Below are 25,182 nucleotides of genomic sequence, written 5' to 3'. Positions count from 1 at the left end.
AAATGGCCCACCCTGTACAAAGGTCAAGAACAAAGTAAATTGACTCAGAGAGCAGCTATCAGCTATATTTTGATAGAACAAAAAGGTACTTACCATCTTTTGCACTGCTGTCTGGAAGTGATGGCAGCGTTCGATCCATCTTGAGCAGCTGTTTGCTCACTTCTTCTAGCTGGGATGCGTTTTTTAAGAGTCTGTAACACTCCTGGCTGCTCTTTCCCAACAAGTTGGCCACTTGATCCAGTTCATATTCATTAAGGCTCATTAACTGCCAGGAGCTGGCAATTTGCTCTCTTAATGACGAGGAAAGAAGTGCTTCTGGGTTTTTAACTCCACATTCCATTGCAACCCGTCGGAAACAATCCAACGCTCGGATGAAGGATGGACCTTCAGTCCGTGCAAAAAGGTATGGGTTTGTTTTTGACACACCCGCTCGTTCTCTATTTTCAACAAGCAAGTCAATAGACAAAACCATGCGTTCTGTTAAAAGAACCAGCATGTTCCTTCCATACTGACCTTCTAATTCCAACCTGGTCAAAGCGGAACCAAGTTCTAGCTCCAATTTTGTGCTTTTCCTTATTTGATCTGCAGAGGGCACAAATATTCCTTTGCTCTTTCTCTGAATGTAAGTTTGCAAAAGCAGTCTACCAATATTTCCTACCCTTCCTCTGTTGAACAGACAGACATCAGCTAAAGTTGCTTCACTGAGCTTTTTCCACGTTGACAAACTAGGACTTTCTTTCAGCTCCTTTCTTGTTTCGTCTCCTTCCTCTGTGATAAACCTGTGAAGTTTCATCAAGTCTTCTGTCACAGTTGATTTGTCCACTTCCACTTTTTTGACTTCTTGCTTTAGAGAGGAGGCAAGTGTTTTGCGAGAAAAACACTCATTCCATTTTGTATCAAGAAGTTGTATGAATTTTTTCACTTCGCTTTCTGATTCACTGTCCTCCGTCATGCGACTCTCACCAAACGCAATTTCTGCAGCTCGTTTCAAAGAGTATCCAATCTTCGTGACAAGGGAAATGCTTTTAAACTTACTGGAACTGGGGTCAAATCCACTAATCCTTTTGACCCCTTGAACAGCTAATTCAAATCGGGATGGCAGACATATTTCATGCAAGTACTTTACACTCCTGTCCAGCTCATTTACAGCAAGCACAAATCTACCCAGTTCCCTCATTTTTTGTGCAATGTAAGCAAACTGAGACTTGTCATGCTCATATTTAACAGACAATGCATTGCCATATTTACAAATAAGCGGGTCGTTTCTGATATGCCTCGAGATGTCATCTTGATGCATGATGTGGATGATTTCCTCACAGCCTCCAGTTAAGAACTCTGACATTGGAAGCAGCCGGGAGGCAGCACTGTGACCTCTCGTTCTTTTTGTTTTCTCAGTAGATTTATCGTCTCCTTTTCTAGCTTTACATGACCTTTCGTGTCTCCATAAATCAGTTTTGCGATAAAATGCAAAACAATGTTGACAAGGTAAGAAGTCACGAACTGATATGCTGGGTTTCTTGACCTGTTTCTTGGTCACAATTTCCCCCTCGCCACTTTTAAGAACTTGGCAATTATGTTCATAATCTCCTCTATTGCGAATTTGATCAAGCAATGTCTGTCTGACTTTGGAGCCTTTTGGAAAGTGTATTGCATGGGCAACATCCGTTTCCTCCGCATGTTTCCTTTCCAAATGCTTTGCAAGTTGAGTGAAAGCCATTTTGCAGTATAAACAGAAGTGTTTCTTGCATGGCTCTTTCTTCTCTTCATCCAATACGCAAGGTGTCATTTGATGCAATTTCTTACAAGTCCTTAGACTTGATCTTGTTGGTTCTCTCTTTTCCACAGTTTTTGTGCAGCGCCGTAATCTTTTAACCATTTCTTTCGTACTTGATGCAGATAGAACCATATCTGTAATACCTCCCCCTACATCTCCTGGCTCATCGCCTGAGTCATTTGTTTGCTTTAGGGGGTTTTGTTTATTTGACAGCACTTGATCCGAATGATCAAAATTCAAACTAATTTTACTTGACAAACCACCCATTGTGTCATCTGACGTCTCGTTGTCTTCTCCATCCTTTTGGTCTTCCTTTCCTCGACTTTTCTGCTTGGTAGGTGAACCGAATGCTGCGTTTTCTGATTCAGTAATATCCTTATCATTTTTTTGATCATCCAAATCTTGTGGGATATTTTCTTTTGCAGTGCCTGCTTCGTTTCTTGCACTTTCAGTGTTAGAAGTCAATCTAAGAGCATCACTCGAACTTCTCTCTTCAATCAAGTTCCTCTCTCCTTCAAATGACTTCTTCTCACCAATAGTACTCGCCTGTAAAAGAACAAGTATATGTAAGACTCAGAGCCAAATCAGATCCCATGAATAATTTTGGTAAATTTGAAACACAGACTCTTGGAAAAAATGTAGAAGGGGATGCTTAAATTTGTTTTTAATTTTGGTAGATAAATGGTTCTGACATTTTTTTAATCATTCATATATTTTTTTTACTCCTGTTTTAGCACATCAGCACCACGGCAATGCCCCCAACCAAGATCCAGGCCCATTCAAACGAGTCAATATGATGGCCCAAGGTTTAGTAACAAAACTCCCTCCTGACACCTCAAGTCTCACGTACAAAAACCACATGTGACCCATTCAAGTATAGTTAATGGCTTTATTGGATCAAGCAGCGTTTCGACATCATAAATATCTAACCAAGTATATGTAGTAATGGGGTGTTTGATGAAATGCTACATGAAGAAAACAGAATGTGCACTGACACTAGACCTACATCCCTGGTTTGGAATAAACAAATAATTAAAGATAAATTTTTGCTGGGCATACCAGTATTTTTACAGAGCTCACTCGTAATATAACACATCATGGCTTCATGTAAAATATGTTAATACCATGTCCAGCCATTCACATAATAACAGTCACTGTGAATTTTGTCATTTATGCTTTCAAATGTTTGATTTAAAAGAAAATGTAATAAACGGTGGCTACAGGTGCATGCTGTGCATATTGTGTTATGGTAATGACGATGATACATATTCTGAAAGCATACATTATGTACCTGATTCAAAGAGTTCATCTTGTCCAAGCGCTTCATGTCTTCAGTGTCTTCAATCACTGGCTTGTTCACTGCAATGTAAAATGATATCACAGTCTCTAAGGTGCACACATTACAATTTACATAGCAATTAATGACTGTTAGGTCTAAGTTAGCACAAATTTAAAGATCCATTTTAGAATTCAAAATAGTGCAGGGTGGTGGTAGATAGGATTGCATGCATCGAGATTTTAACCACATAAAATACAACTTCATTAACAATAACAATAATTTATATACACTTATAATGGCTCTCTGTCCTACTGAGCCTTGAATTAAGATGGTAAATTAAATAAAAATGCTCCTGAACTTGCTGAAAATACCCAGGAATAAGAGTTAATTTAATCACATCCACCTCTGCCATATTCTTTCTACTGTAATACTGTAGTTCAGTCTGAAAGTACATAACATGGCTCTGTAACTCAAAGCTACACAAGTATAATTCAGCTTTAAAACCCTACTAATTACAACAGTGTAGGCTCTGCTATATAAGAAAACTTTTATATTATACTTTATAGTATTACACTAGCATTTCTAACAAGTCATATTTATGTTTAACAGCTTTTGAGACCACATCCTTACCTGGCTTTGTTGCAGAAGGTGCTTGGAGTTCAAGAAAACATCTCAAGGAGTTGGATCATTGGTGGACAGTAAAAAGTAAAGTCTTTGGATGCGCATCTTGAAGAAAAGATTACTTGGAGCACAACACGAAAAACAAAATTGTTCTTCCATCTAAAAGCGACGTATAGTTGTCTCATTAGGATGCTTCAGACGCGTTGGGATAAGCTATTTTTTTCACGTTTTCTCAACAATATTTTCTTTTACTGCTGATTTACTAAAACATTTGAAATATCGGATACAAACTCATTATTGTAACAGACAGGGAAAATTGTTAGTTTATAAGTAGCAGTTTTATGTCATAATAAACATCTTTTTGATATTTTTGTAAGAAGGGTAAAGACTGCTCAACAAAGCTAATATTAGTTTATATGTTAAACACTGTTTAAAGTGTCAAATATGCTTTTAACGATGGTTATGCCTAATGTTTTCCATTTTCCATTTATTTAAAACAATGGTTCTTCTTTCGTAAAACCAAATGTAATTCTGATGCAATGCTAATTATGCATTTGTAACTGGGGGAACTATAGGGGAAAATATTAATGTCTATAAGTGTCATATGTGACAGACATAGCGTGATAGACCATAGTCACCAACTGAATTCATATATATTTTTAATAACAATGCAATCCCTTCAAAACACACACGCACACACTCACTCTTGGGGCCAACCAAGGTGCAAGCTGTGGAATTCTTTAAAATGTGTTTGTGTCTTAGATTTGAGTGCTCAGAGTCTTGAGATATATAAAAATCAAAAATATATTGAAGTAGGGCAGAAACTAGCGAGGAAATAAAACAGACAGCTGGGTAATGTTTATTAGAACATACCTCTTGGTCCAGATTGTAGTCCTCTTTGGAATTAAGTGCCAGTTTTACAGCCATGTAATCTCCACTTTTTACAGCATCTCGCAACTCATCTGGCAAAAACAGGTGAGGAACAAATGAAGTTTAGAGAAAGTGGACATTTAAAGATCTCACGCTCATTTAATTTTTCTTTCTTTTAAATGCCTATTTATTCAAATCTCATAGATCCTCCTTAAAAATGATGTGACCTACTGTGGACACAGAATTCTTTTTATTACAGTCACGGACATAAAACCGTTTTTCTCCATGTTTTTGGTAAACTGCACTCAGAACGAATAATTTGGATGGTAAACAAGTTGTGGTTTTCTCATGGCTTGTTGCAACTAAAAGCAAAAGTCTTCTAAATACCAAGATAGTCATCAGGAAACACTCACTTGGTGACAAAGGTGGACCTGACAAGATCTCATCCTCTCCGTTAAGATGTTTCTGGAAATCATCCAGAGTCATCCAGTCCAGATTAAGGTCCATTCCTAGACTCAAAGTGGCCTGGCCCTTGTCTGTAAAACACACAATGCAGAGATCATCAACTGGGATTTCACTCAGAAAATAAATCTAAAATCAATGCATTTGACAAGTGAAGTGTGAATGTCATATTTGGAGGCATTTGTTTAGCCAATCAGAAACATACCAGATTTGTCAGTGCCCTCTGGTGGGTCCTGGGTATCATCACATGCCATAAAGAGTCTAGGCTCACTGTCCTCCCTTTTCTTTCTCCTGTCATCAGAAGGGGTTCTCCGCTCCCAGCTTTGCCGCTGTGGTTCATCTGTCTTATCCCTACGCTCCCGGGTATCATCTCCAGGCTTCGATTTCGCCACAGATTCCTCTTCCCGCTCCTCGGTGTCCAGGCTGAAGCCATAACTCTGAACTGGTCGCGAAACTGACATTGAGGGTGGCAGACAAGATAAAAATACTTTTTGAACAACGTGTCATAAAAATCTAAGACATCAAAAAAAAACAGCTTGTTCTTTTATTGTTCCTATTAGGAGTAGACCTAATACTCACTTATAACCCTGGCCATATGTTGGAATAGAAGAAAAAAAGGTTTGAAATCTCAGGGAAGCCCATACATGTCAATTTAAAGAATAAAAACGTGCAAACATGGAGAGTGTGCGCGTTTGTGTACACACACTCAAATGCTCTTGTTGCAGTTCCTGGTTTTATGCAAGTTTGCTAACAAAGAACTACAGTCTGTCACGTTTAATTAAAAATACTAATAATGAATGAGCTAAACATAGCTATTTTTAAGCTATTTGTGATTACTCTGATCGTCACCAAGTCCTGAGATTCCTGTCAATCACTGCGACACACATTCCTGACACATTTTGTCTTCTGAATTAGAGCTGGTCAGCAGACGAACTATATAAAATACACAATAATAAATAAAATAATAACTTTTGATTGTTTGACAGATCAAATATTTGACCAACACATCTGATTTTAAAGAAAAGACGTTTCTAATGCTGCACGTTATGCTCCTGACATGCAGCAATCTGTTACATTTACTTTAAATCTTTTTACAATACAAGGAGGTGCTGGATGATACTTTTTAATAACAAAATGCTGCTAATTTAAACCCTTTTTCTATGATAACCATTTATACAGCACAGTTCTTTGTGTTCATTAAAAGGCAAACTACACCCTGGCATAAAACACTCGGGCAGGAAGGGGTTAAAGATGCAAAGACATGTAGACTTTGTTTTCACACACCATAGTCTATTAGAGCTCTAGGTTTACATTTCTGTGATCTGCTCTCATCTGGGGCATGTACTATGAAGCAAGTTTAACATATTCAGGATCTATTTTCCTCATCTGGCTTCACTAACAGAAAGATCAGCAATCCCACTAAGAATTCACTCGAAGATGCTTATCAACTCGATGGGGATTCCCAATATGGCTATAAGCATGTTCACATAAAAGTGAAGCTGCTGGCACCACAGGACCAATGACAAGCATCGAATTAGCCTGCTGATAGCAGAGCGGCTGTAGATAAATAAGAGGTGTGTTTGAAGGGAGCAGTTTAGTGTTAAAAGCGCTGTTTGAAGGTGCTTTGGTCACAAAGACCTGAAAAGACTGGAGCTACTATATTGATAAAGTTTAGCTTATTTGAAGGCAGGAGAAAAAAAAAGCTAGCAAAAATGCTGACTTTGTAACTTAACAGAGTATCACAGCTGTGGGAGAATCTGACAGATTACAGTTTTTATTCCAGAAAGACAAACGCTTTAGGTGCTCTTACAAAGTTTTAGACTATGATTACTATCCGTGCACTGGGGTCTCAGCGATCTCGCAGGAATGGTGACACCGTTTTCTGGAGAACTGACTGATTGGTATATGGTGGTATTTTATACCCTGGTATAAAAATTAACCATCTATTTGGGTTAAACCCTCACAGGCCTCTGGAAGACAGAGCTGTTATTAGAGTTTTATTGTAGGGCAGTAACCTCCTTGGCCCTTTAAGGTCAATTTTTGGAGCCTGTATAGCAACTAGTATTTTTTCCTGTCATGGATAAGGTCCTTTATGCCCAGCGGGATTGGTCTGAAGCCACATTGTGTTAATCTGATTCAAGTTCAAGTTTCATGCATACCATCTGATTGCTTGGGCCTCTCCGTCTTCTCCGGCTCTTGTTTCTGAACAGGAGACTCTTTGGTTGTTTTGGGAATCTTCTCAATTTTTCCCAATACCTAAGTGTTGGGACAAAACACAACAACAACAAACTGTTAACACGCTGCATTTCTTTTTTAGAGGAAAACCTCTGAGCTGCATATCCTGTTTAAAATAGCAAAGAACATCATCTGAAAGATCACGTTGTGTTTTTTGGTTCCATTTATGAAATACTGGATGACAAAGTTAAAATAGAAATAAAGTATACACCTTTGTGGGTTTGCTGCTGCTCTTCTCTGTGGTGGGTTGATTCCTGCGGGGGGCGCGATCCTTGGCCTCGCAGTTTAACAGGAACTTTTCGAAAAGGTTAGTTGAACCTGTGGTGTCCTTCTGTCCCAATATCTCGTCCTTGGTAACTTCCTCCTCCTTACTCTTGGTGACACCAACAGCTGTAACAGAGGACGAGGACGACGAGGACGATGTAGATGGGACTTTGGGTGGTGCAGACGCGCTCTCCTGCCCTTTGCTCTTTGCTTTCTTATGTAGGGTGGAGTTGTCACTGGAGTCTGATTGTAGCGCAGTATCCTCTTTTGCTTTAGAGCTATGACTCTTCAGTTTTTGGAGGCTGCTTTCTTTCTGAGCAGAATCTGTCTTTTTGTTCTTTTTGTCGTGGATAAGGTCCTTTATACCCTGCAGCTTTACTTCCCACTTCCCCTTTTTTTGTCTGGACTTGTCGTCCAAACTGGCTTTTTCCACCGATTTTGTTAAAGTCTCAGTTGATGCGGAATCGTCCATTTGGGACTCTGACGGGCCTTCGCTCACGTCATCTTCCAGCGGAGCAGCGGCCTCGTCTTCAGAGGTTTCGATCTTCCTCTCTTTCTTCCCCTTCTTTTTCCTCCCATCGTCGCCCTTTTCTTTTTTATGCTTCCCTCCCTCTTTTCCTCTTTCCTTCCTGTGTTTCTTGGAGGGAACAGGGTCATCCTCTTCCGATTCAACCACACGTTTTTTTGATTCAGTCTTTCTCTCCTTGGGTGGAGAGCTTGGGGTTGGGGCTCTGCCTTCTTCCTCATCGGTTTCTGGTGCCGGTAGGGGCCTAAACTCTTCTTTCCGCTTGTCCTTCTTCTTTTTCCTTTTTTCCTTAAGATGCGATTCTTCCTCCTCCTCCTCCTCTTCCCGGACTTTCTTCTTCTTTTTCTTCTTGACAGGTGCCTCCGTTGGTCGGTCTTTGTCGCTGTCACTTTCCGAGTCAGCATCAAACACGTCACTCTTTGGAGGCAGAGGTTTCTAAAGAGAGAACGGGAGGGGAAATATCACATTTTGGTAATAGATATTACTTTTTGACCTTCTGACTTAAGGCTCTATAATAGTTTGTCATAAGTAATTAGAGGTCAATAATACTGCCAACAACATTTTGCCCCTTCATTTTCAAAACGATGTTCAGACAGGTGGGAAAATAACATCGATAATAATCTTAATAACAGACAAAATTTGTTTTAAGTTCATCTGTTGTGCATTAGTTCTATAATCAAGAAAGGAAAGATCAGATTACTTATATTAAAAAGGCTTTAAAGCCAAAGTTACAGGCAGTTTGCTTCTGGCTTAGAAACAAAGATGTTTTCTTGCGACATTTAAAAGAATAACTATACCAACACGGGAAACCTCACCCGGCCCGGACACAGAAGACAGATCGATAACTTTAGGTATAGCGTTTATGGCGCTTCATAAACACTATACCTAAACCCAAGAGCGTAACTTTGGGTTCAACATGCGTAAAGCTACATCTGTGCACCAAGACCAACCAAGTCCCACATAGTAGGGGCGTGCAAAAACTTTTATTTGCTGCTTGATGTGTTGGCGGTGGTTACAATGCCTCATTCCCCTGTAAATAATGCCCATGCCTCATTGCTTGAAAGATCAGACTTACCACACATTTCTTGGTTTCTGCCTCTTTCTTGGCCTTAGCTTCAGCCTGTGACTTCTTAAAAGCCAAGAGGACTTCGCGACAGTCTTCCAAATGGGCCTCTGGTTCCCATGTGTCATCGTCAGAGCAGTAGTTCTTCCACCGAACTCTGTACAGCACTTCACCCTGAGAACAAGAAAGCGAAGATGTAGCGCTTAGCATGACCTGCCCCACTGACCTGACCTGACAGTGAGATCACGAGCCAACAGGATCTATAGAAAACAGAAGACTTCCACATGACAGCTGAGACAAGCAAACACGGCTGACAGGCCCTGTTAGTTAGTTAGTGTTAATTATGGTATTTTGAATGATGCTGTCTGTCTTTAAAGTTCTAATATCAAAAGGTTTACTGAGGAGACACAGGCAAAACATTTAAAGTTGCAGTGAGAACTTGCTGAAAGAAAGTGTGCAAAACAAAAAGTGTAAGAGTTGTAAAAAACTGTTAGTTTCACAGCTGACTTTTGTGTATTAAGAGTGACTGAACGTGAGCAAGAGAGATGCAAAATCCTGTAAAAAGCAGAGGAGAGTGTGAATATTTTCAATCTTTCCAGGGAGATGTTGACAGCGCTGCATCAGACTGTACACATATGAAGTTAAAGCATCTAAAAGGTGCAGAAGCTCCCACTGGGCACTCCGCACTGCTCAGAAGGACCACAGCTTAACTTCCTGTGCATGTGTTTACTTCGCAGGTGGTACAGCCCAGAGAGACTCCAGAGTTCACAAAGACCAACGGCAAAAAGTGTAAAAAGCAAGGTGTTGAAAATATCTTAGTAGAGATAGTATTACCTCCCATTCTACCTCAACAATCAATGTGCACATCACAGAATTTGATTCACGAGCTCAACTGGTCAGTAGAGCTGGGCGATAGAACGACAACGATATGTATCGCGATATAACTTTTACTCGATAGAGAAATTAAGCTATCGCGATAGACCTCGCCGCTCTCGTCCTCTTAAAAAAAAAAAAAAAAAAAAAAAAAAAAAGGTCAGCCAATCTAAATTAAGTAGCGCAGAGCCGAACCAATCACAGCCGCAGCGTCACGTCGCGTGACTTGTTACGTACAGCACAAGTGCCAAGCCGCACGTGTGTTTGTTTGGGAAGCAGCCAGCGGGTAATGGAGGAAATGAGTGTGCCGACTAGAAAAATCAACCGAGCGTGACCGAAGAGAAAACAGATGATGGTTCCAATGCCGGAGAGATTGTCGAACGGAAGAGCCAAAGAAGTTCCGTAGTGTGAAGGTATTTCGGCTATTTCAAGTCTGACAAAAAACAGAGTAGCGTGCACTGTAAATTGTGCCGAAAGCAAGTCTGGAAATACAATAAACTGGTGCATGCGTCACACTGTGCGCCACGTTATTGTTTCGGTGAAATGAATTTCTACAATACTGTTACTGTTAATTCTACTCTCTGCAGTGTTTAAATGCTTACATATACACACAGTTACTGTCCCTCCACACATACGACTCGGTTCTGCTTCTATGCCCCAGCTTTGTTTACTTTTTCCCACCGAGGCTTCTAGACTTCTGATTGGCCAACATTTCTGCACGGTTAGGAATCTAGCGCCACCTGCTGCTTTGGCATGTTCATAGCAGCGTTTTCCTTCATTTCTGCCTTTATGTGTGTACGGGATTATTTTTTAAAACGAAAACGGAAAATCTCCGTTTTCAAAAATACCCGTGTACGTGTGGACGTAGCCTCAGTCTCTGACTGGAAGCGCTAATTCGTCATTCGGCTTTTGTCAGACTAAAGTAACTGTTAAAACTGTTTGAAAAGCTAAGCTATACAACAAGGAGAGATTGAGAATTTCCTTTTAGTTCTCAGTTTATTTGATATTGACAAAAGTTAGTCAGTTTTGTCTGTTCTTCTGTAAAACAAACTAAGATTTCTTTTTAGAATTAATATTTTGTTTCTAAGTGGAATTGACAATTTAGTCTGTTTCGTTTGTTCTATTTTGAAACTTAAACGCTTTAGCGGCTGCCTTTTGTGTAGTTTGCAATATTTGCCTTTATTTATCTGAAAAAGTCTCATGTTCCTTAAGTACATCTGCCCTGTTGAACTTATTATGGGAAATAAATATTTAAATAAAAACAAGCTGCTGATTATTTCACATTTTACTTGTGAGCAACGGCACATTTAAATCTTACAAATATAGTTATTTGGCTTATATCGTGATAGATATCGTTATCGCCTGAAATAAAAAAAACATATCGTGATATGAAAAAATCTCATATCGCCCAGCTCTACTGGTCAGTAATCAAGCCTGTACTGTCTCGCTGCTCTACTATGAATATTGATTTCTCCCTTCTTTTGGTGCTATTCAACCAAATTCATTTATAGCTGTCTTTAAAAAGAGTGCAATTTAACCTTTGTAACGAGACCTGATACTCAAAGGAACCCCCCCCCAAAGTTAATACCACGGACATTACATGTGCTTCACGGCAATCTTAAAAAGAAAAGGTAAAAAGCAAGAAAGATAGCAAATGTAGCTAATGTTAGCTGCTGGGGTCATCTGTGTTTGTGCACGGGTCTAAAGCATGTTTGTCCGCTACTTTATACAGTTAGAAATGCAGCGGTCACAGGGCTCACCCATTATTACCTGGTATAAGTAAATTCAGTGTTAACAAACAGCAAATCCCACCAATCTTCTCACACGCTGCGAGTCCTGCATTATTCGGGGATTTAGCCGATGTAGCCCTGCAGCTAGCAAAATACGATGAAAATATGTGAAAGCCTGCAACGGGTCCGTCCTTGGCCTCAGCAGGGGAGAGCCGAGCGGACATCATGGGACAAGTTGTGCTTGGAAAAGATGCTATGTATGGAGGAACAGCGACCCACGACTAAAACCAGAAAACCCATGTAACAAAGTAACACACAAGCAATTTTGTGCATGTAAATGCACCGCAGAAACGCGATTCTGCTAACACAAAGGGTCTTTCCACCGTTGTTGGTGGGCTATGCCTCGTGAAAGTGGACTGAAAGAAATGCCAGCCATGTTTGCAAAGCTAGCCAGGCGGCTACGTAGCACTTAGCTATTTTTACCTCTTCCACCCGCATGTCAATGATCTTTTCCACTTCGTACACGTCTTCTTCCTCATCTTGTTCGCTGTCCGCGGGCTCTACCTTGTCGGTTTCAGCCGCCATGGCTGTGTGGTAGTGTTGGTTTCCTAAAATCTGCCTGTTTTGGGTTTTGCACTCGAAAAGGCCGCCGTGTTGACAGAGGTAGGACGCTGCCGTACCTAGTGGTACTACAGACTGCACTAGCTCTGCAGCTCTGAGAGGGCTGCGCTGAACGCAGGGCAGTTACCGCCCGCAGTCACGAGAGGCGTTCAAATGCTGCTCTTAATCGTCGAACGTATCACTCCAAAATAGTATTTACAAAAAATAAAACATTTTATTTTTGCTGATGTACTAAAAAAAGGCGATTTGGCGATAATTAATTTTAATCGAAACAATATATTACGCTATAATACGCTAAAGTGATTTAAAACCAACAAACAACTATTTCATTGCTTTCCATAACTTCTGACTTTTATGCCCTGCTACAAGTTTAAAGAATAACAATAATTTTAACAACATATATATTTTTAAATTTTCTCTTTATTGTTCTGTTATTTCGGGCGATGACGCCCAAAAGTTCGAAATGTACTAAAGGCATCAAAAGTCAGTGATTTGCGAGCGTTGAAAACACGTTGCCTGGTGAAAACAGACCGTCTGCTAACTAATTATACATATTTAAATATAGCACACATCTTCCTGCACAGAACAAAACAAAAAAACACGTCATCCACTCATGCTTTTAGTCTTCAATGTTTAATATTTTAATAATCACAAGTGCAATATTGAAATGCCTTAAAAGCCACAATATTAGCAACATGTTTTTCAACTGAGTAAACTTTAAGCAGCTTTAGAAAATTAAATAATCGTTTCAGTTTACTGCCTAAAACAGAAGTCACTTCTAATAACTTTAATCACCTAAATTTATTGTAACATTACATCACAAACAACACAAATACAGCAATACTAGTAAAAAATTATGATGATAATAGTATTATTATTAATAACAATAATAATAATAATGATATAATGTATTTCTTTATATAAGTATAAAGAAATAAATCAGGTGGAAGAAACAGAAGACCAAAAATACATGGAGGAAAATATTATGTAATTTTACAAAATATAGTAAGAAACTGTTTAAATGTATGTGTACACACATATGTTTCAAATACTGTCCAGCTGTGTGTCAGCTGTGGCATTTGACCATCTGTTTAAACAGTCCAAAAAAAAAAGAAAAGAAAAAAGAAAAGAAAGAATACAAATAAAAACTAACAACCCCACCCCCCAAACAAAAACAAACCCAAAAAAGAGTTTTAGAAAAAGCCCACATATTTTGTTTAGTGTAACTAATCTAAACATCTCAGTTATGGCTCAGTGTTTGGAGGAAAATTCTTAGCCTTGGTGTAACAAATAACATGGTACTTTTAAAGTAATGCATTACCCCATTGTTGTTGTTGTTGTTGTTGTTATTATTATTGTTATTTCAACATTTTCTAAAGTTACAACCTAATACATTCACACAATGCATGTCTGAATAGCTGTTGGTCAGCTGGTACAGCTCTTTATTCAGACTCCAAAAATGATCTTGAGATCTGCCAGAGAGAGTTTGGAGAGGGTGTTTCCGGTTCCCGACAGCACATTCTGTGCCAGCTCCTTCTTCTTTGTCTGCAGTGTGGAAATTTTCTCCTCCACTGTGTTTTCACACACAAACCTATTGACAATGCCACATAGACACACACACACAAACTATTAGCACAAAGAAACGCAGTTTACACATCATTGTTACCATTACATGCTTAGTAAAACTTAAAAATAAAGATGCAAACTAGAAATTTTGTGGAGATTCAGTTAGAAGCTGATGCGTCACCTGTGGATGGTGACGTCTTTATATTGTCCCACTCTATAGATGCGGTCACAGGCCTGATCCTCCAAAGCTGGGTTCCTGTTGAAGGGTTAAAATTGAAACAACTTTCTTCTACCTTACAGAAATGTTTCTTAAGTTTGGAATAACATAATCTCTGCAAAACTGCAGAATGCATTGTGTGACGTCTGCACATGTTTGTTTATAACTGCCTTTAAATTGTCCTTTGCCATTCCTTATAATGCGAAATGTGAAGGCACAAGATACTTTAGAGGATACAAATTAAATTAGAGAGGATAAAATATTGAAAAAATTATTTGCACAACAGATATATTTCAAATGCAGCTTGCTACATTAAACGGCGAACGGCAAACAACAGAAGTGATACTTTTCCAGCTCTTTGAATGACAATGTGGCTCTCACCAGTGCATGTCAATGAGGAACAGGTGATTCCCACCGATCAGATTCAGTCCAACCCCCCCGGCACAAAGAGAAACCAGCATCACCTGAAGCAAAAACCAGAACAATTAGGCAGCACTATACATTTAGAGCTGTGCAACAAAACAGTTTGATTACACTCATTTTCATCATTATCACTTCAAGCTTAGTTCTCAGCTGCATAGCACACTTGGTATAATGATCACAGCTAATCTAGAAGTCCCATCATCATCATCATCATCATCATTATTATTATTACTACTATTATTATTTACATTTCAGTGTTGCAGCAATTTCTGTTTATAACATATAATTTATTGTTGTTTACTTTTTATTTAACTGCATTCTTCACAAATGGAGCAAACATTACAAAAACAGGAACAGTTGGCCTTACATTTATGCACAGATTATCAGTGCAAGTACAAAAAAAAAAAAGAGTAAAAAAAAGAAGAAGCCACTATTGCTGTTTTACATAGTGCATCAGTGTTTTCACAGTTTTTTGTAAACTGATAAGTTTTTTAGCTTAAAGAAAAGAAAATCTCTTCATGTCTTTGATATTGCTCACTGTGCCATCCAGTCATTCTTAATTAGGGGTTCATGTTTTAATCATTTACGGGTTATTGCTATCCCATTGGCTGTGCAAGCAATCTTCTTAATAAGCATTTGTCTTTTACGGATAAGTTGCTCGCAGTGCTACATAAATAAATCGTACAGAAAGAAAAGTCCATCTGTTCTTGTTTCTCCTATCTGTACACAGTTTAATTTAGGGGTTATAAAATATCTTAACAGGTAGATATTCTGCTAATCGTCGTCTGTAATGGAAGATCCCAGAGTCTTCCTCCAGCTTAGATTATTTTAATGTATTTTCGCTGGCCGGACGTCAGAATAAATAAAACAAGTTTCTTATTGTTGTTGTTGTCTTATTGTTGTAAATTTGAGTCTTTTGTATTTCAAAATCTTATTTAGATTGAGCGGTAGAAAGTGGTACCAATTTCATTCCAATATTTAAAGCTCCCATTGATATCTTACTGGTGTGATAATTTTATCATTTTAAATATAGGTCCTCTGCTCTTGATGTAAAAAATGCCATGTGGATTTTCCTTGCAGCTCGTTGTATAAAAGTTGTTTTTATTTTTTATAAAAGTTGAATACGTTTATTAGTGAAACTCTGTTAAATGTGCAGAATGGATTAATCCTCATTAAGATTATGAACATCTTAAGTTCTACATCGTTTTCATTCATGTCAACTCCTTTACTTGGTGAATTACTGCCACCTGTTGGTTAGAAGTATGGAAACCATTGTGCCGCCTCATTATGCTTAATTTATGCTCCTGCGGCTGTGTCTCTTTGTGAAGGTAATTATCTACAGGGAGGAGGTCTAAACATGCTCCTGTGCAGTTCTCCAAAATCTAAACTTCACATTGCTCGACGTGTATGATGATGTAAGTCGTTCGAAAGGTGATTAGCTGAGAAGTGGACCGGAACAGGGAAGGGAGAGAGTGGGGTTCACCAGGAATGTGATAAATGCAAAAAAAACCTTCAACCCCCCCAGTCGGCTTCATTCAGACATGCTCCATTTGACAAAAATAGAGACATTTACCTGTGGTCCCTTTGGGTTAGTGTTGAATTCTTCCACCAGGTCCATGCGGCGTTTAGGGTTGACGGTCCCGTCGATGACGCTGTACGTTAACCCCATCAGCTGCAGATGAACTGCTACAATTTGGAGCATGCTGGTCCACTGGGACACGATCACACTGGACAATAAGGGCGAGACACGCCATGAAGACCACATATGAGAAGGTAACATGAAAATTGTTATTAATTGTGAAAAAAAAGACATGAACTCTGAATTATTGTGATGTGTAATGTTTTACCTTTTGTGATCATTACTCTTCTCTCTGATCGCCTTCAGTTCAGAGATGATAGCAGAGATCTAGAAGGAAAATTGATCTTTTAATACTAACTAACAGACTTTGAACTGGACCACCATGCGCTCTTATCACATACATTGTGCATTTTCCCTGCCTCTAACAAAGACAAATGGTCAGCTATGAATTTTAAAACATTTAGCATGAAAACAATCATGTCAAATCACGATTTAGAGCTGAATCTGTGTGGGAAAGATCCAAAGGCTCCAACTGAGGGCAAACAATCCACACCCAGTGACTTCATTGGTGACTTTATTGTGACTTTTGATCAACAAAAACAATCATACCCTGATCTTATTTCACCTTCTATATCAGACAGCAGCACACATTTTCACATTCTGCCAGTAACTGTGATGTTAGTGTGCTGATCTATTGCCCACCTTGGTGCTCCTGCTGGTGCCCTCAAACAGCCGCGAGGGGAAGCGTGTGCCATTGAGGGCCACAGAGTCTTTGGGATCAGGGCCAGATGGCGAGGGGCTGGAGGAGAGCGACAGAGCATTGAGCTGCTCCTCCAGAGATAAGACGATCCCATCACCCTGCAGCTCCGATGAGTCCAGAGTCTAAGCACAGGAGACAGGTGTGAAATAGGTGTGTGCAGTATTCAGTTTGTATCATTATGTGTGTCTTTTTAAATTATAGACATTGCTGGAAAGCCTTATGACAGCACGTGAAAGTGTGTACCTTCTTAAGAAGTGAGAGGTGACAGCAACATTGTCGGAGGCGCAGCAGCAAGGACAGGATGTGGACGGTGCTGGACACCTGCTTAGCCTGCTGGGAGCTCGACAGAGCAGGATCAGCCTGGGACAAACCAAACTCCTGGGCCACTGGAGAGACAGAGAGAGTGAACACTATTTTAAATCACCATTACTGCTACTAGCAAACACTGATTGCTAAAAGAGTTTGACTTAAGGCAAAAGTGCCGTCCCAGCTTCCAGTTTAATTTCTGTTGTTTTCTACACGCAAATGTAATTATGCACCTCGTATAATAATATGCAATCGTGACTGCAAAACAACCTTTGCTCAGATTAAGTTTATTTATTGGTGAGGCCTCACCTTTCTCAAAGGGATTAGAACTGGAAGTGCTTCCTTTCTTCACATCATTTCCTTCATGTTGCTTTAGGTAGCTCTGCAGAGTAGATCTGGAGGAGAGAAAAATATATAATTGACTTTTTATAATTGACTTAATTCCTAGTTTCACAACCCTCAAAAAGGTAAAAACATCAAGATGTCCAAATAAAAAACAAAGATGAAAATGCAGGAAATAAAATAGTGAAATGAACAATACAAACAGAACGTCTTGGGCTTTAAAAATGTTAATTAAACCCCTAACTGTAACTCTGCCTTTGCATTTCACAAAGGTTCATGTCTTTCTGAAAAGATAGACTTTTACCTGGACTGGGCAAATAACACATCATACACAGCCTGCTCATCCTCAGAAAGTTTGAGTCGATGCACCTCGGAAGTCCGATCAGGAAGAGACACCTGAAACAAAACTGCTTTAGTTTCTGGTTATATTTTGTAATTAAACATACACTCCCAGAAGCTAAAAGATACTTTGCTTGTTTATGTTTTTTAATTTAATGGTGGCAAACTCCTAATAGTGAGTGTATTTCCTGATGTGCTACCATAAAGACAGATGTTCATGGAGTCTGTGTGTGTGTCTCTCTACCAGTGGTTGGCCTGTGCTGTCCCGTTGGTCTTTGGTTCGTCGGAGCAGCAGAGTCCTGGTCAGGATGTTGAGTCGCTCTCTGCCTCTCTTGGAGCCGTTGTCCACCTGAGCTTTCCACAGTTTGTACTCGTCGAACGGAGAACAACGCAGAAACCTGAAAAGACAGAGGAACGCAGTGAAAGAACAGGATCTCATTCATGAAATACATTTATTATTCCTAATGTGTTCATTTCATTTGTGCTTCCTCGTCTCCTCTGTCCTACATCCTTCTGCTTGTGAAACAAATATTAAGCTCAGTCCTCCAGACTGAAAACTGTATCTGGAGGACAGAGGAGAAAGGAGCCTTTCCAGAGGAGCTGTAATCGAGGATGCACTGGTGTATCCTTTGCATGTTTTTATCTTCAAGTATAAAACATCCATGTCACACAGCTGAAATACACAAGCCAAGGTTAGAAGAGGATTTGTCAGACGTTGTTTTAGTTATTTAAGAAGCTCAACTGTGTGATCAAATATTCCAGACTTCATGATTTATATGTAACTTATTAAAAACAGGCGTATTATCTCGTCAGTCTGCACCATATTATGAAAATACTTAAAAACTGTCCCAAATATTAAAAACGGACCACACATGTGCAGCAGGCTAACAAAACACAGGATGGGTTAGAAACTTGTATTCACTGTGCTGTTGTCTTACTTGAGCAGCGAGTACATGTCCAGCAGGTTGTTCTGAATGGGTGTACCAGTGACAGCCCAACGGGCTCCGGCCCTCAGCTGACAGACAGCCATGGAGGTCTGCACTTTTGGGTTTTTGATGCTGTGGGCTTCATCCAGAATTATGCGGGCCCAGGACACTCGCAGGAGAGGAGCTGAGCCTGGACGCTGAAGAAAAATAATGGGAAGTGTGTTTGTAAGTTATTTCATTTTGCTGAAAGTGATGTTTCCAACACTGCTCTTATCTTAGTAAGAAATCACGAAAACAGTATTTTCCTTTTTAGTGCTGCTGCCAGCATCTTCAGTGTTAACACTGAAGGCTTTGGTTCCGGTCGTATATGTAGTATTTACCACATCGTCCTTATCCGTGTTGGGTTTATCGGCCTCTTCTTTTTGGACCGGGATCTCCTTGGACACTAGGCTGTAGGTAGTCACCACCACATCGTAATCTGCCAGTCTGGTGGACACATGCACAACACTGTATTTAGTTTTTGTGACTCAAATGTCCTTCAAATGGGAAAAGAACAGCTGTAATGAAGATCTTTGACATGTCAAAGAAACAATGACAGAGCTGCTCTCCACTACTTTGCACAAACACAAGATCAAAAATTTACAGTACACAAATCAATTCCCCCGTGTGCATCATTTCATTTTGTCTGTGAAAGCATGTTTTCCCGAGAGGTGTGCTTTGCAAAAATAACGACAGTTATGACAGCGGAGCTCCTTTTTGTCTGCTTTACTCATGTTTACGACTGTACTGAGTTTTGGCTTTTCCAAGCTTTCTCTTTATGAAACATTTGCAGGACATTCTTGTTCCTACAGTGCTTTACTATGACCTCTAATACCAACATTTTAATATGTAATTGTTTGGCACAAAGGTAAAAAAGGTCAACTGTCACTGCAGGAACTTTGTGTGGCTCCTCAAAGAATAAGATGCGACTGCACCATTACAAACTGAGATAAAGGCAGAGCGGAGAAATAAACAGCAATGTGTGTGTGACAAAGTTTGCAGCTTTCTTACACTCTGGCACTTCTCTCACGGTTCGGGCCGTGGTACAGGTACACCGTCAACTTGCCCGTCTTGACATGTCTGTCAATCTCCTTCTTCCAGTGGTGCACCAGGGAGGCAGGGCAGATGATAAGAGTGCCCTTAGACAACACAGGGATGCAGTCTGGACACAAAAAAACAAGGAAATAGCTAAAAAAAAACAAACAGGAAGAACTGTATAATTTTATTTAACTAGATTTTATTTGATCCACTGAGTCAATGACAAAAGGTTCTTGTTACCAGTTTTGGATAACCAGCTATCCTTCTTCTTCTCTTCCATCTCCTCCTTGTCCTTTTTTGCTTTCATCTTCATGGCCAGTATGAGAGAAATCATGGTCAAGGTCTTCCCCAGACCCATGTCATCCGCTGATTGAAAAGAATACAAATGAGATGTAGTAGAAAAAAGATGAAGAAATGGTAAGAAGCGAGGTGTTCCTCTCTTTGTCATGTGAGCAAACTGACTGGCCTGAGGAGACCATTTCTGTACATAGAATAGCAAATTAAATGTAACAAACAGACCCCACGGGCTTATTTCCAAAAACACTCACCCAGTATTCCTCCACAAGGACTCTGCGTTTCTCTCCAGAGCAACCAGGCCAAAGCTCTCCTCTGATGGGGCAGGAGAGGCACCTGAGCAACCAATCACAATGCAGCAATCTTAGCCTAACATCATCGTCCAATCAAAAGAGGAAATAGAGGCTGTACCATTCTAAATTGTGACAGTTTTGTCAATAAAAGAAAATGTTGTGACGCAAAAATGAAAATTAATTAAAATATATGGACACATAAAGATTACATTCAGATGCAATTTCTTAGAGCATAATAATGTAAAACTATGAGCTACAATCGGAAGCTATATTTCTAAGGCTGACCTTAAAATGTGGCTGCAATACTAGAAGCAGAAAACCATCCTCAAAATGAGAGTAAATAAATGGTACTCAGTCAGACACCAGGTATTTTTTATGCAGTGCAGCCTCAGTCTGAGCAGTCAAATCAGAGTAAAGATGGCGCTCGCCTGCGCTGAGTGTCATGTAAAAATTGCCGATAGATGAATTTAAAAGTGGGCTTTCATATCTTGAAATTTTGGATGATGCTTTTCGGTGAAACTATTCGTGTAAGATTTCAACCTCTCCTGCTAAGAGTTGTCTGTCATCCACTATCTTCTATATCACAACAGCTTAAAAATTCTAAATGTAACTATTTACTGACAGAGCCGAGCACTAAGCCTTGTGTAATCAGTCAGAATATCTGAGTGCTGCTATGAGTTTCCTTTATTTTTGAAGTTTTTGTGAAAATGTAGTCGTTGTTGTCAGATTTTTTTTTTGCCACAGTAGTGAGTGAAGCAGTGTGTAACACCTTGATACCCTTGGGATCAGGGGCCTCAGCCTCGGCATCAGGACAGGACTCCAGGGACTTGTGGAGATGGTCGATGGCCTCACAGGTGGCATTTTTCACCGCCAGAAGACGGTCGTTGGTCATTCTACCCCCATAAAATGTCTGTGCCTGTGGGTATGCTGGAAACATTAAGGATGAATGATTAGCAATCTATATTTATTTCAAGTTAAAAAAAAAAAAAAATTACACATTTTATAGAAGTGTTTCTCTTTCCCATATGGCATACCTCCATACATCTGAGAGTATCCCTGGCTCAGCTGGAGCTCCAGAGAGCCACCAGAGGCCTGATGATGGTGCAGGCCCGGGGCTGGAGGAGCAGGGAGCAGGATGGTCCCGCCCTGCCGGCTGAATGGATTCATCTGAGTGGTGCTGAAACCAGAATCAGTGCTGCTACACGCTTCCTCAGACTCTGAAAGGGAGACACAGACATCCAGCCAAATCTAAAAAACCTTGTTGGTTTTATTATTACACTTTCACCTGCACGTTTGTTTGACAGAAAGAAAATTAAAGAACATCAAATTACACAGCGCTTACTAAGACAAAAAAGTCCCTCAAGGTTTTGCCCGTGTAAGCATAAGGGCTTAACTGGGAGTATAGCTGAGGTACATAGTGGAATAACTAAAAAGCACTTGAATAAACCATCTGAAAACACTATTCTATTATTTCTCATGTGCAGTGTGACTCCTACCAGGCTGAGAAGCAGCAGTGAGGCTCAGTGACTCCAGGGCTTCCTCCAGCTCTTTAACCTGTGTCCTCAGCCTCTCTCCTTTATCTGGTAGCGCCTCCAAGTTTACTGAAGATAGAGTGGCCTGAGTGAAGACAAAGAGCTCTCATAAGCCTGAGTATTAAACTAACCAGCTGCTCTGTAGTATTTGTTGTTGTGATGTATACAGTATTGGAGTGTGTAATTTATGGGCTGTTATATATGCTGAAACTGAAGGATTAGCAGTTAGCTAATACCAGCCAATTAGATATCAGCCTAATCATAAATCACATTGCTGGACTTGTGAACTAAACTGTACTTAACAGCTACCTCAGCCTACTCTGTCAGCTAGTGTAGCTAACAGTGGCAACTTTAACATTTAAAGAGAAAAGCACATTCTGAGAGCTTGCAGATTATTTACTATGATATAATTACAAGTACTACAAATATTCTTCGGTGTTTTGGGAAACGCCGGCTAGGAGTGACTGATATGAGTATATCAGGGCGGTTAATTAACAGATTTCTTAATGCAGACACCTTTTTCTGCTGGAGCTGAACGGTGAGCAGGTTCTGCAGCCCTTTGGGGTTTTCCACCGGCTTTTTGATGTTAGAAGCTGGCTGGAATCCTGGGAAGTTGGTCAGTGTCTTTTGGACAGTAGAAACAGGAGGAGTCTTTTGCGGAGCAGGCTTCACCGACACCAATACCACATCATCATCATCATCGTTTTCGGGACTGTTGGGCTGACTGGACTCTGGCTGAGTTGGATTGTCAGGTATGGGGCTCCTGCTGCTGTCAGAGTCTCTGGATGCATGGGTGCAGCTGCTGTTTTCTAGTATTTGTTTGGTTTCTTTCACCTGAGAGGTTTCAGCATCAGATGGTTGCTGAGTCAAGTTCCTGTGAGAAACTGGTGCAGTTTGATTGATTGTTTTGAGTTGATGTTTGTTTGATGACTCAGAATGAACAGTCTTGACGTTGGAGGAAGAAATGCCCTTTTCTGCTTCTCCTTGCTTGATGCGGTTCTGCTCGGGCGTGTCTTGAATCTTCTCGGTTCTTTTTTCAACACTGTTTTCTTTGGGACTGTTGTTCTCCTCATCTGAAACTCTCTTTTTTAACTTCATCCCCGGTGGAAGTTGTTTACCCCGGTAAGTATCCGACGACCTGTGCTTATCATCTGCCTTTTCTTCCACTCCTGCACCTTGTTGCCTTTCATTTTCTTTCTGGTAATTTGCTCTTCCTTCAGCCTTGTGACTTGCTTCTCTCTCTTCATGTCTATTGTTGTGCAACTTTCTCCACCCAGAGTCCTTGTCTGTCTGGCTTGGTGCCTTAAAGGGGTTTCGTACAGGTGGAAGACATGAGGGCTGTAGCTGTGTGTCAGACAGAGGGCTTCTCTTTTCTGTTTCTGGCTGCAATCATGGAAAACAACACACTTTAAAAAAAATGTATCATAGAGATTTACAGAAAGGTGTCTAATAACAACTAATCCCTAATGTGGTGTTTAAAAAGAGTAAATAGTTCAGAATAGGAAAAATACTTGTTCATACCATTTAGCTACATCCTATTTAAGGCTGCAACTTATGATTGTTTACATAATAAATGTATTAATCAATGTGTACGCCAGGAAAACCGTAAAAAATTTACAGTTACAGCATTAAAGAAAAAACAACAAAAGAAAAACAAATATAAAAGAGGTAAGGATTACTTTTGTTTTGAGTGACTGACCAATGAACTGACTAATTTGTACAAGTTTAATTATTAGTGGAGTAGTGAGAATAATAACTTAAAACTTTAATTAACCGCATTTTTAATAACTAATAACTATCTTTAATTAATATCTCAATGCGATGGCCAGAAACCGTTGGTGATACAGATATTGAATGTATATAAAAAAACAAGTGTGTGTTGGGAAGTCTGTGACAGCACTTACTGCAGTCCAGGGTACATTTCCACACCACCTCTGGCCTGCTTTTTTACCTACAGCACATCGGTAGAACAACCTGGAAAACGAGAAGGAATTTGCAGTTAAATACACAGTCTAACCGACCTGGTTTCTAGTCATATAAGCTGTGTATAAGCATGCGATTTCAGATTTCTTTCTCACACACACACACACACACACACACACACACACACACACACACACACACACACCACACACACACACACACACCTACCTATAGCCCTGCTGTTGCTGACTGTAGTTGAGAGCCTGGAGTTCCACCATTGAATCTTCATGATGGAGGCAGTGTGATGGTGAAATGCTAGAGACATGATAATTCATGTCAATAAAACAAATATTTGTGCAACACACACATTTGTTTATCAATAACTTTAACAATATGTCACTGAATAACCAACACTTTTAACCTCAGATGTTTGGAGAGAGCCGATGAGTATAGTAAAGTTGGCTACTGAGATGAATGGAACAAAAGCAATGTAAGGATATAGTCAAGGAATAGTCAAGAGATTATTATTTGGTTCAAACACAGTGACAATGACTGCTTCAGGTCTGAAAATACAGTAGAGTGGCCTATTGTCATCGTGGGAATACCTGGTTTGTTGACTAAAATCACATCCTTGCTTGTCAACGCAGACGTAGAAGCTCTTGCCTTTATTTGGTCCATCTTTTAATCCGGTTTTTAACATACACACACCACCTGTGACAAAAAGGTCTCTTTTTAGAAACACGTAAAAACTCGAAGTGCAGAATATTTAAACCGATGGTTAAACTAATTATTAAACTATGTAAGCAGCAAACCTTTATCTCAGGATAAAAACACAAATATAACCTCTTTAAACCAAACACAATATCCAGTTTAGCATTTTATAACACATAATTAATCACCACTGACCGATTACCACTTACCGTGGATACTACATACAACCTTTTCCATTTTATCAACACATTAGTTCAGTTTCAGTTACTAGAACGTGAAGGGAAGAGCTGTATTTTGTATAGACCAATCGCAGCTCTCGGATAACACATCCGCTCTTCAAACGTCAGTATAAAAGTCAAGGTCCGAGTTATTTAGCAAAATTGTATTATGATGGACAAAGAAATAATATATAATAATGTATTAACATCAAATACCAATAACTATTGAATATATAACAATATTAAAGAAAGCAAACTCAACAAACACCAAATTGAATTTGCTTGATGACTCTTATTGTGCAATATATTTAACTTTTAACCGGATATGATATAAGCTAGTTCCGAGAACTTCCGTAAA

General features: G+C 39.7%; 2 protein-coding genes across 3 annotated transcripts in view; both read right to left on the bottom strand.

Moving 5' to 3' along the window:
* mphosph8 (M-phase phosphoprotein 8) overlaps nt 1-12,470 on the bottom strand; it is a 28,577-nt gene extending 16,107 nt beyond the window's left edge. The window contains exons 1-8 of one of the 2 annotated variants that reach the window (XM_085248673.1): nt 12,181-12,470; nt 9,107-9,268; nt 7,453-8,466; nt 7,166-7,262; nt 5,212-5,460; nt 4,958-5,080; nt 4,548-4,636; nt 94-2,320 (exon numbers count right to left, since the gene is read on the bottom strand). In XM_085248673.1, coding sequence (XP_085104799.1) covers nt 94-2,320; nt 4,548-4,636; nt 4,958-5,080; nt 5,212-5,460; nt 7,166-7,262; nt 7,453-8,466; nt 9,107-9,268; nt 12,181-12,282 — 4,063 coding nt within the window. In that variant the 5' untranslated portion in view covers nt 12,283-12,470. The remainder of the gene's footprint in view (nt 1-93; nt 2,321-4,547; nt 4,637-4,957; nt 5,081-5,211; nt 5,461-7,165; nt 7,263-7,452; nt 8,467-9,106; nt 9,269-12,180) is intronic. The other variant, XM_085248674.1, reaches the window with a different exon arrangement.
* Nucleotides 12,471-12,935: 465 nt separating this feature from the next.
* On the bottom strand, nt 12,936-24,919 carry ttf2 (transcription termination factor, RNA polymerase II). Its single transcript, XM_085249993.1, has 23 exons — nt 24,816-24,919; nt 24,501-24,606; nt 24,124-24,210; nt 23,877-23,946; nt 22,489-23,355; nt 21,937-22,057; nt 21,475-21,657; nt 21,210-21,367; nt 20,402-20,483; nt 20,094-20,219; nt 19,827-19,977; nt 19,157-19,262; nt 18,789-18,973; nt 18,095-18,248; nt 17,816-17,907; nt 17,479-17,564; nt 17,107-17,249; nt 16,806-16,985; nt 16,372-16,430; nt 16,098-16,251; nt 14,483-14,565; nt 14,066-14,140; nt 12,936-13,909 (listed from the first exon to the last, which is right to left on the bottom strand). Exons 1-23 carry the CDS (start codon nt 24,841-24,843, stop codon nt 13,765-13,767), a joined length of 3,441 nt encoding a protein of 1,146 aa, XP_085106119.1. The 5' UTR covers nt 24,844-24,919; the 3' UTR covers nt 12,936-13,764.
* Nucleotides 24,920-25,182: the final 263 nt, after the last annotated feature.

This window comes from Mchenga conophoros, linkage group LG16 (assembly GCF_057382185.1).
Source record: "Mchenga conophoros isolate Kocher_MC1m ecotype Shallow Benthic linkage group LG16, M_conophoros_male_GT1.1, whole genome shotgun sequence".
In the NCBI taxonomy this organism is placed as follows: Eukaryota; Metazoa; Chordata; class Actinopteri; order Cichliformes; family Cichlidae; genus Mchenga; species Mchenga conophoros.
Note: the sequence above shows the minus strand (reverse complement) of the source record. Positions and strands in the feature narration are given on the sequence as shown.